This window comes from Antechinus flavipes, chromosome 4, assembly GCF_016432865.1.
Source record: "Antechinus flavipes isolate AdamAnt ecotype Samford, QLD, Australia chromosome 4, AdamAnt_v2, whole genome shotgun sequence".
Lineage (NCBI taxonomy): Eukaryota > Metazoa > Chordata > Mammalia > Dasyuromorphia > Dasyuridae > Antechinus > Antechinus flavipes.
Window position 1 is genome coordinate 381126373 of NC_067401.1, and position 16351 is coordinate 381142723.

Below are 16351 nucleotides of genomic sequence, written 5' to 3' on the forward strand. Positions count from 1 at the left end.
CCCCCAGCCCCTTTGTTCCCTGGCAATTATCTCTTCTCAGTTCTCACTTCACGCAGTACTCTCCCTCAAGGATGCATCCTTATGAGTCGCAGCGGTCCTCAAACTTTTTAAATAGAGGGCCAGTTCACTGTCCCTCAGAGTGTTGCAGGGCCGGACTATAGTAAAAACAAAAACTTTGTTTTGTGGGCCTTTAAATAAAGAAATTTCATAGCCCTGGGTGAGGGGGATAATTGTCCTCAGCTGCCACATATGGCCCTCGGGCCGTAGTTTGAGGACCCCTGGACTTACCAGAGGTTTCATGTCCTCTGGATGAAAAGGAAAAGGGGAACATACATGTGGAACAGAAGATGATTCAGGGAAGAGGGGATGTCAGAGGAAGGAAGGTCTAATTCTAACTTCCCCATTTTCCTTTTACCATGCTATACCAGGAAGAACGCTAGTCAGGAAGAAAAGCAGTCTGATTCTCTATCCTGCTCTCTCATTAATTGGCTCTGGAATCCTGAGTGAGCCTCTGCTTTTCTATCCTTATATTAGAATCAGAATCAAATACTGGGAAGGGACCTCAGAAGTCATTCATTGAGTCCAACCCAAAATGGGAATCCGCATTATCTGTTCCACTTTGGGATCAATCTGGTCAGGATAATGGCAGATGCAGCTTGGTTAGAGCACAATGGTTAGAGCACTAGGCCTGAAGTCAGCAAGACCTGAGTTTGAATCCAGTGTCAGATATTTCCTAAAATACCATCCTGGACAAGTCACTTAATCTCAGTTTCTTCATCTGTTAATGGGGACATTAATAGCACCTATCTCCCAGTATTGTTGTGAGGATCAAATGAATTAATAAATATAAAGTATTTATATAATGTCTGCTTATATAGTAAGTGACATGTAAATATGTAAATGTAGCTAGTAGTTAAACTGTAGAAGTAGGATGAGGAGGAGGAGGATAAAGAGGATGAAGAGCAATAGTAGTAGTAATATAAATGATATTACTAGAGTCAGAAAGACATCTTTCTGAGTTCAAATTTGACATCAGATTGTTATTAATTAACAGTATTTGTTGTTTAGTCATGTCTGACTCTTTTTGACCTCGTTTGTGGTCAAGATACTGGAGTGGCTTGCCATTTCCATCTCTAGCTTATGTTACAGATGAAGAAACTGAGCAAATATGGCTAAATGATTTACCCACTGTCATAAACTAGTAAGTCTTGAATGCCAGATTTGAACTCAGAAAGATGTCTTTCTGACTTCAGTCCTAGCTCTCTATGCACTATGATTTCACCTAATGGCCCAATTAACAGTGTGACCTTGTGTAAATCTCTCAACCCCTGTCTGCCTTAATTTTCCTCATTTGTAAAATTAAGAGCATTGGATTTGATAACCTCTAAAATTTCTTTCGGGTTTACCTCTATGATCCTTTGTAATATATCTTATAAACTTTATAATACTCTAAAAATGTTAGTCATTATTTTGGCATCTAGATGAAATGGTAAAGCACTAGCGCTGGAATCAAGAACTGAGTTCAAATCCAAGCTCAGCTAGTACTAGTTGTATCATCCTATGCAAGTCACTCAATCTTTGTTTGCTTCAGTTTCCTCACCTGTAAAATGGAACTAACAATAGCACCTATCTCCTGGAGATATTCTTAGGATCAAGTGAAATAATAATATTTGCAAAGTATTTTGCAAATATTGAAGTGGTATATAAAAGTTATAATTATAATTACAATATTTGAAGATATGTATCAGATAGCTATCTGAAAGATGAGGGGAGGTTAAATTACATGCACTCTAAATTCCTCTCCAGACCCAATATTGTACAAGTCCCAGCTTCTCCGCACAGTCCCATCTGCAAAGAACACACTTTCCTTGGGATGGTGAAGAACAATTTATTTAAGCAGCAAATACTTTGTACAATATGTACTACCCAGATATTGCCCAACTGACATCACAGACATGGGACAAACAATGTCACAATAAATTAAAGGGGAGCCAGGATCACAGAGATAGCAAGGAACAAAATGGGGAATTTTTCAACAAGCACATGCAAAAAGCATAAATAGAATAGGAAGCTATTTGGCAACTTTTAAGAGAAAGACAGCTTCCAAGTGGGACTGGACAGCCTAACACCAGCCAATAGAATCCCATGTCATGGCCAAGGTTCTCTCTTCTCCCTATCCTTGCCCTTACCCCCTCCCCATATATCCCTTCAGTGAAAATAAAAACAAATCATTCTATATTGTCCTGATAAAAATATTTCTGTATAAACTTGATACTCTTCCCATCATCCTTCCCTTACTTCACACCCAGCCCTCTCCACTCAGATTTGGCCTATCACTGATACTTCTACCATATGCCCTGAATTTTTCAGTTCTGTCCCATTTTCAAAAAAATCAAATAGATTTTTAATGAGATATGGTGAAAGGATTATTTTTTGCAACCTGTCCTGATTTTTGTATTTAGAAAGTGTAGATGCCATTCTGTTTAGACTCCTAATCTTTAGCTTTCTTCCATGGGTAGAGAACAGTTCTTCAGCCATCATTTAGTAGTAGCTTTAGGTTGGTAGTTCCTGCTGATCCAGGATAACAAGATGTCTAATTCCCCCAGAGACTTAATTGCTGCAGCTTTGACTTCCATCTGGAATAATAAATAATAATTGTCTATTACCAAACTGACTGTTGAGCACTTTATACTTCTCAAAGCATATTTCTCTATTCACCTTCTTCATGTACAAAAAATGAGGGTTAAACTGGATGGTCTCTAAGGTCCCCTCTGGGACAGCTGGATGGCATTGTGGAAAGAATACCCTTCCTCAATCAGAAGGACTCATTTTTCTGAGTTCAGATCTAGTCTCAGATACTTACTAACTGTGTGACCTTTGGCAAGTCATTTAACCTTGTTTGCCTCAATTTTCTCATCTGTAAAGTGAATTGAAGAAGAAAATGGCAAGCCACTTCAGTATTTTTGTGAAGAAAACCCCAGATAGAGGCATGGAGTGTCAGACCCAATGTAAATGATTGAATAACAAACATAACTATACACTCATATGCACAAAACACATATAATTTATTTATATATAAAATATGTGTGTGCACATGTACTCACACACAAGTGTGTGCATGTGTGCATATATGTATGTGTGTATGTATATTTCATTCTGGACATATCATTTCATTGTCATAATAATTTCCTGATGAGGAGACTGCTCCCCATCAGATATATGTGCCTAATAGACAGATCTGAGTAAGCTCTTGTCTTACAGAATTGCCTGGAGGCACTGGGAAAGTAAATAACTAACCATGGTGAGTCACACAGTAGTATATATCAGAGGTGAATCTGAACCGAGCTCAGCTCTTATTTCTTTTATGCATGCTGCCTGTCTCTTCTTGCCTCCCACAAATAATTACAATTCTTTGATCACCCCCTATCCCCCCAAAAAAGAATTGGCAAATGTTCATTTAGTAGAATGGAAGCTCTTTGAGCACAAGGGTCAATTTTTCTTTGTATTCTTGTGTATCTGGAATACAAAATACCTTAGATACACAGTACTTAAGCCACATGAGGCACTTGCTAGTTTGATTGTTGAAATAAGCACTTGGGCACTCTGTGTAATCATAATATGCTCCTCCCCTTGTGGCACTTCTCTTTCCAGGGCAGTTTATTTCTCAAGCTAGTTCTCACACCTGACTCTCTTATATACAGTGTCAGTGTAGATTGTGTGAAATCTTTGGGACATTCTGTACTAAACATGCCTCCACAGTTATCCTACTTCAGAGGACCTTCATGTACCCTTTATAGCATTATTATTTAGGAGATGTCATTATTCTCATTTGACAGGAGGGACTTGAGGGCCAAAGAAAGGCAATGATTTATCCTAGATCACACAACTAGTTAGTTGCAGGGCTGAGCCTTGAGCCCTAGCTGCCTCTCTAGAAGGATAAGAGTTTCTGTTTCAGTTGGATAGTACAAATATTATTACGCCCATTTTATAGATGTGAAAGTAAAGACTCAGAAATATGAATGACTTGTTCAAGGTCATTCCTTCATTCAACAAACATTGTCAAGTGGGACTCTATTCAAGATAGGAAGCATAGCTATTGAGCAGTAGAGTTCTATTTCCGGTTTTCTCTCTGGGGCTCTTCCCAATTTTTGCAACCTCTTTAAATGCTTGCCATAACCAGCTTTCATGCTAGGGGGCTGGAAAATATGATACTTGAAATTGCAAAAATCAGGTAGTTTGGTGTTGGGGGAACTAATGAAAATTCCAAATGAGAGTTGCATTAGCATAGGAGGAAGGTCTTTTGGGCCCATCTGTGTCCATATCCTCCAGTTCCCGGTCCAATTACCTGCTCATAATTTCTGACAATAAGTTGAAACTTGCTAGTGGCTTCTTTTCGGCAATAACAGTTCTTCTGACTCTGCTGTGGCAAATAGAGGAAGAAATCCCAAGTGGTGAGAATGATCTGAACCTGAGCGTATCCCCAGCACATGCCTACATTCCCTTTCCCCAAATTCCCCAATATTATCCACCCCACAACCCAACATTTTTCCCCGGGGAAAGGACACAGGTGAACAAATGCTGGACTTTCCCATCAAAAAGAGATACTTAAATCAGTATCTCTTAAGAGCCTACGATGTACCAAGCACTATGTTCACCAGTGGAGAGAGAGGGATACAAAAATGAAATTATCCCTTCTCTGGTGAAGTAGGAAGAACCCTCAGTTTAAGGATTACTTCCTGTTTGTGACTTTAGACATCACTTCATTTCCTCATGCTTCAGTTTCCTCAACTATAAAATAAAGTTGTTAAACAAGATGGCCTCTGAGGTCCCTTCTAACTATAGATCTATAAATCTACATTTAATAGGAGGTTATATTATATATACATTTAATAAATGCAAAACTACAGGGTCATAGATTTTGGTACTAGAGAGGCCATCTACTCCAGACCCTTAACTTTATTGATGAGGAAACTGAAATCCAGAGTGATGCAGTTATATGCACATGGTCCTGCATTTGAGGAGAGAGAGCATTAACATCTAGGAGGGTAAAGGAAGATTGCTAAGAAGTACAATTTGAATTTAGTCTTGATAGAAGATAGGTAGCACAATAGATTGCTAAACCTAGTTTCTGGAAGACTGAGTCCTGCCTTAGACATTAACTGTATGACTCTGAGCAAGTTACATACTCTCTGTTTTCTCATCTGTAAAAATAGAGATAATAATAGTTCCTTATGGTTCTTTAGTCATTTTCAGTCATGCCTGACTCTTTGTGACTCCATTTGAGATTTTCTTAGAAAAGATACTGGAGTGGTTTGCCATTTCTTTCTTCAACTCATTTTACAGATGAATAAACTGAGGCAAACAGAGTTGAATGATTTACCCAGGACCATATGACTAGTATTTGAAGATAGATTTAAACTTATGGATATGTGTCTTCCTTATTCCAAGCCTACTGTGCTACCTAGCTGCCCACTTAATAACATTTATCTCCCAGGATTGTTGTGAGAATCTCATGAGATTATATTTGTAAAGTGCTTTGCAAACCTTAACATTAATACTACTCTTTGACAGTTTTAAAGAAGTTCAAGGGACAGTTAGTTGATACAACAGATAGAGCACCAGTCCTAAAGTCAGGAGGACCTGAGTTCAAATCTGGCATCAGACCCTTAATATGTCCTAGCTGGGTGACCCTGGATAAATCACTTAACCCCAATTGCCTCTGCTGGGAAAATAAAGAGAGAATTTCAAAAATGCTTTCCTAACCATTATCTCATTTGGGGTTTTACGATATCCTATAGTTTATCAATAATCCTATCTGGCAAATGAGGAAACTAGGCTGCAAGTAATAAAATGGCTTACCCTACTCCACCCCTTAGAGAAAAAAAAACCAAGAGTAGAGCCTAGATGCCCTGATTTTTAGCCCAGCATTGGGTTTTTTGTTTGTTTGTTTGTTTTTTGCTATCCCATGTTGAGTTCATGTAAGTCTTTGATTGAAAATATACAACTCAGAAGGATTTGTCCACAATCTGGAAAGGAGCTAGGACCAAAGAGGAAATCCCAAAGAATCTATACTTCAGACTACTGGTGTAGCAAAGCTGGATTCCTCAGCACTCATTCTTCCCTTCCCTCCCCCCTTTATTATTTCATCACCATCAGCCAAATTTCTTGGTTGTCAATCAGTCTTCAGGCATCTAATTCTAAGAAACTGGTCACATTCTCCTACCTTTCTGAGGGGCAGAAGGGCTGGGGAGTTGAATACAAGCGGAGTAAAGACTAAAGGGACACAGAGAAGTATCCACTGATGGTCTTCCCAGAAGGCAGTGGGATAAGGAAATGCTTGTATAAGGCAGAATGAGTTGTCTTTGGTCCTAACTTTCAGTTATCCTTCAAAAGCACTAGTCTTGGGATCAAAGAAATTAGGTTCACATCTCAGTTCTAGGACATACTTTCTATCTGACATTAACCAATTTATTTAATATCTCTATTACTCAGTTTCTTCTTTAAAATGGGAATGTTATTGATCTGTCCAATCTACCTCACAGGACCAAATGAAACAATATATAAGAAACTCTTCCCTTGCTTCCCCTCTCCTCCCTCAGTACCCAACTGGGACAATAAATATTTGTCAAATGGATGAACAAACACAGCCTGGCTTATTTCCCAAAGGAGCAAAATAGGCTGAATATGTTTAGATGCTGAATAAGTGAGCAGGTTACTCACACACTGCTCCAGGGCATTCCGAATGTGGAGGAAAGAATTGGCGATGGTGCTGAGACCCCTCTGGATTTTGGGGTCTGACTCCTCGTGATTCCTGAAGACCTTGTCCACGTAGAACTGTAGGACGTCTTTGGTCATGCAGCATACATCTGAGGGCTAAAGACAAAAATCCTTCTCATTCCTTGGAGAAAGCCACCATCCCATGGAATCCCCATGAACTCAAACACTACTACCACTAAGTTGGGACCAGTTGGGTTATGCAAATTTGCTGAGAGGTTTTTTTTAATAGGATTTCTCAGTAGGTTCACTCTTCACTCCTATCAGAGTCAAAGAAAGAAAGAGGAATAAAACAGGGTTCGGCAGAGGTGGGGCAGTGTTGAATTTTTCTTTGACTCAGTTATTGTGGTTCAGTTGTTTAGTTGCATGAGATTTTTCATGATATAGTGGACCGCATTATCCATGGGATTTTCTTGGCAAAGATACGAGATTGGTCTTCTTTCCAGGGGATTAAGGCAAGCAGAGTTTAAGTGTCTGGTCTAAGATCACAATAATAAGTATCTGAAGCTGAATTTGAACTCAGATCACTCTATCTTCTGAGTCACTTCACTACTCCCTTGAAGGGAATCTATAGGTCATCTAATTCATTCAACGCAGAAATTATTTCTATAATATCTCAAGCAAATGTTCATCTATTTTCTGCTTGAATACATCTAGTGATTGGAAAGTCCATTACTACAGAAGGCAACCCACTTCATTATTAGAAGCTTTAATTGTTTCAGCAGTTGCATTGTAGAGCACGTGTCATCTCTGTTACAGAACACTGAAATTGCTGGATTATTGGAGTTCCAGAATTCTGAACTTAAATGAACTAAGCCAATCTGGTATCTGCACTGTTTCCCCAACATGGTGAGCCCAAGAGAGAGGGCTCTGGAGAAGAAAAGGCCAGGTCAGGTTGGAAATAGAGGAAGTGAAAACTTCTATGCCGATCAGAAGTGGGATAGGATTATAAGGAGAAGACAGGACAGACCAGCAGAAGGGATAGGAAGAGAGGGGAGGGAACAGGAAAGGAAGGTTGCAAGTAGTCTAAAACTGGGTCTCTGCCACATTCTGCTTTCTGGAGCTATGCAGAATAAGCTTAATCTCTCTTCTATATGACAGTTCTTTGAAAACCTCAATCGTATTTCTCTGAAGACTAGCCTAGACCTTTGTTCAGTCATTTTCCAGTCATGTCTGACTCTCTGTGATAGCATATGGGGTTTTCTTGGCAGGGATGTTAGATTGATTTGCCATTTCCTTCTCCAGCTCATTTTATAGATGAGGAAACTGAGACAAACAAGGTTAAGTGACTTGCCCAGAGTCATACAGCTAGTGTCTGAGACTGGTTTTGGACACAAGACAAGAGCCTTCCTGATTCCACATCAGGCAGAACTCTATCCACTGTACCATCTCAGGCAGCCAATTAACAAATATTTGAGAGCTTACTATGTGCTAGGTTCTGGCTAATTGAGCTAGACAGAGATTCCTATGACAGTCTTTGTGTCTAAGACCCTTCTCCATAATAGTCACCTTACTTTGGACAAACTTCAGTTTGCTTTTAAAATGTGACCCCATCCCCATCTCCTTAACTAAGCACAATACTGAAGTTGTGATCTAATCAGCCCCGGGCAAAGTAAACATTCAACTTCCTCATTTAGGACATTGAAACAGTCTAAAATAAAATTATTTTTTTTCCCTAAAGCAGTAACTTTGCAATTTTGACAATAATCAAGCTTCCAGCCCTAGGACAACCAACTCCTCTCTCCATCCCATTCACCACTGATTCTTCCAGACCCTGTTTTGTTTCCTCTTGCTAGCTATGGCCTTCTGTTTTAGCCCACTCAGACCTTTTCAAATCTTGGTTCTTTCAGATAACATATTATCCTTCCTAATGTTGTAACTTATAAATTGGATAAGCATTCTTCATTCAAATAGGTGATGATTTTTTTTTAATTTCAAAAACTGACAAAAAGAACAGCCCACTGGAGGTTGGAAGAGATAATCTGATCAAGATTTTAAAGGGAAAGAATTGCATTTGACTTCAAGAGATTCCTTACTACTTCATCTTTGTATGTTAAAGACATCAATAAAAATGTATTAAGGGCCTACTATGTTCCAGGCATTGTGCTAAGTGCTGGGAACACAAAAATAGGCAAAAGAGAGCCTCTTCTTTAAGGTTTGCCCTATTTCCTCCAATCAGGTTAACTAATAAGACAAAAAAGGAATATGATAAATTTTAGAGAGAATGTGGAAAAACTGGGACACTACTGCATTGTTGATGGGATTGTAAACTGATTCAGCCATTTTGGAGAGTAATTTGGAACTATGCCAAAAGGGCAAGTAAACTATGGTGCCCTTTGATGACCATACTATTATTAAGTCATTCTCCCAAAAAGATCACACACAAAAAGGAAAAGGGCCTATATGTGCAAAAATATTTATAGCAGCTTTTCCTGGTGACAAAATTTCAGAAATTGGGAGAATGCCCATCAATTGGGAAATGGCCAAACGAGCTGTGGTATCTGAATGTAATGAAATACCATTGTGCAATAAGAAATTATGAACAAGCAGATTTCAGAAAAACCTGGAAAGACTTGTGTCTGAATTAAAGCAAAGTGATACAAACAGAACCAGGAAAATATTATACACAGTAGCTGCAACATTGTGTGATGATCAATTATGAATGAATCAACTCTTCTCAACAACACAATGATCTAAGACAAATACAAAAGACTCAAAAAAGGAAATGCTATCCATATTCAGAAAAAAAAACCTGACGGACTCTGAATGCAGATCGAAGCACAATTTTCCACTTCATCCTGTTTGTAAGTATATGTTTTCCTTTTGATATGTTTCTTCTTTCACAACTGTGACTAATGTGGAAATATGCCTTACATGATAGCACATGTATACTCTATATCAAATTGCCTACCATGTTTGGAAGACGAGAGGGAAGGAGGGAGAGAAAATTTGGGCTCAAAATATTGTTAAAAGGAATGCCTAAAATTTTCTTGACATGATTGGGAAAAATAAAATATTGTTGTTGTTTTTTTAATTCTTAATGATAAAAACCTCTACATTTACCAGAGCTCTTAAGAAGAATAAAAAAATATATATATAAGCCTAGTTGTTTTAGGCAAAGAAGTCAGACCTCTGTCTTTCTCTTTGTACCAAATCCTAACTATTCATTGGCTCCCTACATTGCAAATTCTTATTAGCAAATGAGACTAAATATGGATTACCTAGAAGCTGTGACCTGTTATTATTTAATATTAAAATAAAGAACTAAGATCAGCTCTAAGAAATAGAGAAATTGTGTGGTTACCTTATCACTTAAGTCCCCTTTCTAAGTACCCCCTGGTCATTGGTCTACACTGCTTTTGTTCGTTTCTTTTCAAATCTACCACCTTGTACCCTGGCTCAATGAACTCTCCTGGTGTTCATTCTGATGACTGCAAATTCAAGTAGTACCATTCAGATTCAAAGGACTTCACCTTCCATCCTGTATCACTGCATATCCCATAACTCAGATTACTTCCCCTGCCTGTCCTCCTACAGAACTTAGAAATAATAATACATCATTCGTTGCTTCTCTAATTATTCTAGATGTATTTTTTTCTCTCCTACTAAATTAGATTATAAATTTCTTGAGGAAAGGAAGTATATCAATTACTTCTCCTCTGTTTTCCCCTATCCTACCTAGCAGATCATGAATTTGCAATTTTCTCTTTAATCTATTTGGAGTAGGGGTAACATTGAGGCTGGATGCCCAAAAATTTAAGAGGAAGAAACCATCACTAACACTAGCCGCTGAGTTATCAATTATTATGTCTCTCTTTCTGTTATACCTTCATTTGATTGTGCAGTACTGATAGCTCAGTCAACTACTGTCAGAGGGTCCAAGAACAGAACACTGAATGACACTAAACTGATTTAATATTTTTTTAAAAAATAATTCTAGACAGAATCCTGAAGATGCAAAAGATTACTGCTATTCTGGAAACACTAGTTCATCAGTGACTAAGACAGGACTCCAAGCTATTTAGCATCTCATTCAATACCTTTTAAGTAACTAGAATTTCCAGATGGAAGCCAGCATCTAATCCTCTTATTAGATGCTTCAGTGCAGTTATAGTCTTCTGAATAATCATACCTTAAGTCACTTTTAATGACTATAGATATTTTTTTCAGAACCTAAAATCTCTTACAGATTTCTTACCAAATATAAACAATTATAAGTAATAAGCTGCAACAATAACAAATCACATTCTAGATTGCTTATGCTTTATAAAATACTTTTCCTTACTTTTAAGATATTTACAGAGAAAAAGACTGAAGTTCAGGCAAATAAAATGATTATTCAGGATCATATTATAACTGAACCACAAGACTTGAACCTTGATCCCTTGATTGTAAAAGAAAAAAAAAGTTAGTGTACTCACCCCTGTACCACACTTTCTTGAAGTTATATTTCAACTGCTGTAGATCATCCCAACAGTGATTTGTGTCAGAACAAGTAAATTGTTTTAGTTCACATGGATGTATCCAGTGGGAAACACCTCAAAGCAAAAATATGTCCCCACCAGCTTAATCCGTCTTTCTTTCTCCATCCACAACATTAAGATGGGGCAGACCAGAATCTGGCTAACTGCACTAGACCCAAATCTGCTTTTCAGTGCCTATGATTTGCCTGACTCAGGATGGAGAGCCTTAGGCCTCCTACTAGCATACTGGCAGAGGATCCTCAGTGAACTGGCTGGGCTGTAGTCCCACATTTACTCAAGCAATTCACATTCCAGGCCTCCTGCTGAGCCCAGCAGTTGGAGACTGTTTTTGAGGATGCTAACTACTTTTGGCAAGTACTAGGTCAGAGAGATGAATAACTCTACCCAGTTATCTATCTTCATTAACGGAAAACAGTCAGAGCTAGCAGAGCTGAGAAGCCTCCCAGTCTGTTTCCCTAGGCTAAACAAAACAAACCAAAAAAGAAAAAAAAAAACTTCTCAATTGGAACTCAGAAAACATATACTTCTTTCTTTGGACCAAGGTGAGCTAAAGATCAGGCACTCTGGATCGTTCAAAGACAGGCTTTTTTGGTAAAATAATCCAGAGCCTAGTAAAAACCTTGGGCCAAACAGAATAGATGAGTCCTAACTCAGGCACATGACTTTCTCCAATACTTGAATACTCCACTCAGAACTTCAGCTAGATTGGGAGCTTTCCCAAGGATATTGACATGCAGATGATGGCGGTGAAGGTGGGAAGGGGGATGGTGGAAGAGGAGGGGGTAGTAATACTTTCTCTCTAGTTTTTCAGAAATTGCCCTCTTGTTGCTTCCTACTCCTTGCCCAGGGCAGATCTGCTAGCAGAGTGTATAAGGAAAAGGGGATTCAAACATCAGAAGGTAAAGGAGTGAAACAAGAAGTTGGGGGGAGTGAACAGAGAGAAAATAAGTATTTGTATGGCACCACCTAGATCCCAGGCACTGTGCTAAATATATTTTACAAATATGGTCTCATTTGATCTCACTACAACCCTGGGAGGTGGGTGTTATTATCCCCATTTTACAGATAAGAAAACGGAACCAGGAGTTGAATGACCTACCCAGGGTTATATAACCAGTGTCTCAGCTCTTCCTGACTCTAAGTATAATGCTCTAGCCCAGTGGTTCTCAAACTTTTGTTCTCAGTATTTTTATGTTGTTAAAAAACCACCAAGGATCCGTTCAAAGAGTTTGTGTTCACATGGGTTATATTTATAGCTATTTACTATATTAGAAATAAAAAATAATTTTGAATTTGTAAACCCTCTGAAAGGGTTTCAGAAACCCTAACAATTCTTTGGATTACACTTTGAGGACCACTGCTCTAGCCATTGGACCACCAGTTGTTTCTGGTGTATCATGGGGCAACTAGGTGCTGCAGTGTTGAGTCTGGATTCAGGAAGACTCATCTTCCTGAGTTTAAATCTAGCCTCAAACATTAGCTATGTGACCCTGAGCAAGTCACTTCACTCTCTTTGCCTCAATTTCCTCATCTATAAAATGAGCTGGAGAAGGAAATGGCAAATGACTCCAGTATCTCTGCCAAGAAAATCTCAAAGAATAAAACATAACTGAACAACAACAAAAAACTCATGGTCAATCTGTTTGCTCTTAAGTCTCTGTTCTTCCTTCAATTGCTTTTGCCCTAAATGAAAAAAAATTCTAGTTATGCCTCTTTCTCCACTAATATCCCATCTCTACAATGTAGAAATCATTCCCTGGTCTCCAAAAATCAGCTCACAGTGGATCTTACTAGCTGAGAAGCTTTCTGTTACAAGTTGGGAATAGACTATATGGCAGGAATCCCAGGACTAACCAGCAAAATTCTTAGAGGCTTATCATCAAATTGGTCTCAGAATGATGGATTTTTGGATCACAGCAAGTCTCAAAGTATTTCTGTTTAGTCAAAGAGGCACTGTGATCTGCATGGGGGGAGAGAGTACTCACAGTAAAGAAATCAGGGGCCAGCAAATGACTATGAAATATGAAATGAAGTCTCTGGACAACCATAATAAGGAAGTAAATTTCCCCGTGTTGATACTCTGGGATGAAGCCCTATGTAACCTACCCTAGCTACAATTCAATGAAAAGATTTATGAAGTAATACATTAATATACACAATATATCAAAATATAAAGCTATTTTTTATGTAGTTTTCATTTAAATTAATTTGAAAATAATGATATTTCTTTTGTTTCATATGGAAATTTTTCTTTATAGAAAATGGAATTTTGGATGTCAAAGCTGGGAGTCTTGGAGCAACTGTCTTTTGTGGTGATATTGTACCTCAAGGAGAGAAGAGCCAAATCCTCAAATTCAGACCATGTCAGCTGCCCTAGTGAATAAACTCTAGTGCTTCCCACTTACCTCTAGGCTCAAAGATAAACTCCTTTATTTGGTATTCAAGCTCTTCAGAATCTGGGATCAACCTACCTTCCCAGTTTTATTATATTCTTTACACAGACTATAATCCAAAACTGCCTTTATTGTTGTTTTGTACACATTGCTCCACCTCTGGTTTCCACACCTATTCTCTATCCCTGGAATGTTCTTTCTCAATTCCATCTCTTAGAATCCTTAAGATTTTGCTAACGTACCACTTCCTACATGAAACCCTTCTTTATCTCCCAGATGCTCAGGCTTTCATTCACCCAATTATATTGTATTCATTTTTATTTCTACACTGAAATGTGCAAAGTAGAGAATCCATCACAAACGTTCACAGGAACTATTCGTGTCTGCTACATCACATTGTTTTTCTTTCTTTTTTTTTCAGGTTCTGACAGATACAAAACACTTTAGAGAAAGGTGTCTTGTCTAAACTCACATAACAAGTAAATGTTGGATTTGGGACTTTAGAATCAGGTCTCTTGAATTCAAGTCCAGTGCTTTCTGGACCTTAGTTTCTTCATCTATAAAATAAATCATATAAAAAGATATGGCTGACTTGTTTCCCTCTCTAAAACCAGTGACCTCTAAAGTATTGCAATTTTATCACTATAAATTCTAACTGAATAACTAGTTGTATAGAATGATTTAATAAGAAACTGAGTTTATAATTCTGGATTCTAGAAGATAATTGGCACCTTGTTAAACTGAAGAATTCGTCCCTAACTCATTGGGTTGGGGTTAAATATTGGGCTAGATTCTGCCAGTGAAAAACATTGCCCTCTGAGTAAATTTCAAAAAGGTTCTAGGAAGTTCTTGTCTTCAGGACACAAATTGATGTCAACCTTTCAATACCCCTAGGTATTGAAAAAAGGCTAGGAAGGGAGAGAAGGGGGTTTGGTGCTGAGAGCAAGGACCACTGGAGTCTGTCCCACATAAAGGTTATTTGCAGAGGGCAGTACCGTGATGTTGTACAGGGTCTCAGATGCAGAGAGGATGGTGATATTCTGAAAGCCGTCCTTTGCTTGCTACAAAGAGAGACATAAGAGAGAGAGAAAAGAAAATGATGAGCAAATCTGAGAGCTTGGAGGTCATCTAGTTCAACTCCTCATTACACAGATAAGCAATCTGAGGCTGAGACTGATTGGTTGATTGGACTGGTTGTCCAATTTTAAGTGGATAGAAAGATATTCAAACTCTTCTGACTCCAAATCCAACAATCTTGTTGTACTGATAGAGTGCTGAACCTGGGTTTGTGAAGAATAAGGTTCTAAAATAAGTTTTAATTCAATCTCAGCCATTTACTTGTTGAGGGATCCCGAGCAAGTTGTGCTATCTTCTATTTCTTCATCTATAAAATGGGCCAATAATAGTACCTACCTCAGTATGAGGCTTGAATGAGATAAAGTTTTTAAAGTACTTCACAAACCTTAAAGTGCCTTATAAATTCTAGTTTGCTGTTTTAATATTCTCCTGGAGTCTGTCAGGAGGCATTTGTCAGTTTCTTCATCTGTAAAATGGGCCAATAATAGTATCTATCCCAATATGAGGCTTGAATGAGATAAAGTTTTTAAAATACTTCACAAACCTTAAAGTGCCTTATAAATCCTAGCCTGCTATTATGATATTCTCCTGGAGTCTGCCAGGAGGCACTTGTTTTGAATAATATCTGGAGTGGATCTATTACTGCTGTTATTGTGTCTAATTCTTCGTGACCCTATGGACCATACTATCCATGGGGTTTTCCAGGCAAAGATACTGGAGTGGTTTGCCATTTCCTTTTCCAGAAAATTAAGGCAAACACAGGTTAAATGATCTGTGCAGAATCATACAACTAGTAAGTATCTGGATGAATTTGAACTCAGATCATTCTGGCTCCAGGCTTAGAGCATATTTGTACCCACTCCCATTCCCACCTGAAGCCATACTCACAACTGCAGTTTTTATTCCTTGAAAGCTTTTTTCCATGTGATGTATATCCATGGAAATCAGACACCTCCTGAGAGACCCGGCATGTGCTAGCCACAGAAAAAGGATTGCACACAGAAGACAGAGAGGAAATCCAGAGAGCTTCATTGTCCTGAATGAGATGGGAGGTGGCTAGCCAAGTGGGAATACTTGAAAAAGAAAAATGAAAAAAAAAAATCCTCCATCATCTCCTTTCTTAAACTTCTAAAATAAAAAGCATTAGAACCAATAATATGCAGTCTAAAGATTCTTCATGAAACTTCATAAAATCATGTGTTCTAATCTGCTTTCTTGAATTAATTACATTTCAGATCATCTATTTCCCCTCTTCAATTTATTCATCCCAGAGCATGATAAAATGTTTTTATTTCTCAGACAACATATTGTCTAAGCATCGCTCTGGGTATGAGTCAACACAGCTTACTTTGTAAAAAGGAGTTGGAGATGGATGGAAAGACTCGTGGTTTATCACAACTAAATAGGAAAAAAACAGTTTTTAAAATGCCCTGGGAATTAAGCAACAATTCAATTAAACATATTTATCTTGGAGCCTTCTATGTGTAAAGCCTTATATCAGGTTCCAAATGAATTTTGAAAAGCAATAAATGCACATCCACTATTCCCCTACTCCCAAATGCATTTGGAAAAAAAGTAAAAGGAAAAAAGTAACAATTATGTTTTAAAAATCATCTCACTCCC

General features: G+C 38.1%; 1 protein-coding gene across 1 annotated transcript; it reads right to left on the minus strand.

Moving 5' to 3' along the window:
- Positions 1 to 1882: 1882 nt before the first annotated feature.
- IL19 (interleukin 19) lies at positions 1883 to 15760 on the minus strand. The gene is made up of 5 exons (XM_051994101.1): positions 15617 to 15760; positions 14647 to 14712; positions 6721 to 6873; positions 4346 to 4420; positions 1883 to 2636 (listed from the first exon to the last, which is right to left on the minus strand). Exons 1-5 carry the CDS (start codon positions 15758 to 15760, stop codon positions 2538 to 2540), a joined length of 537 nt encoding a protein of 178 aa, XP_051850061.1. The 3' UTR covers positions 1883 to 2537.
- Between the last annotated feature and the right edge of the window lie 591 nt (positions 15761 to 16351).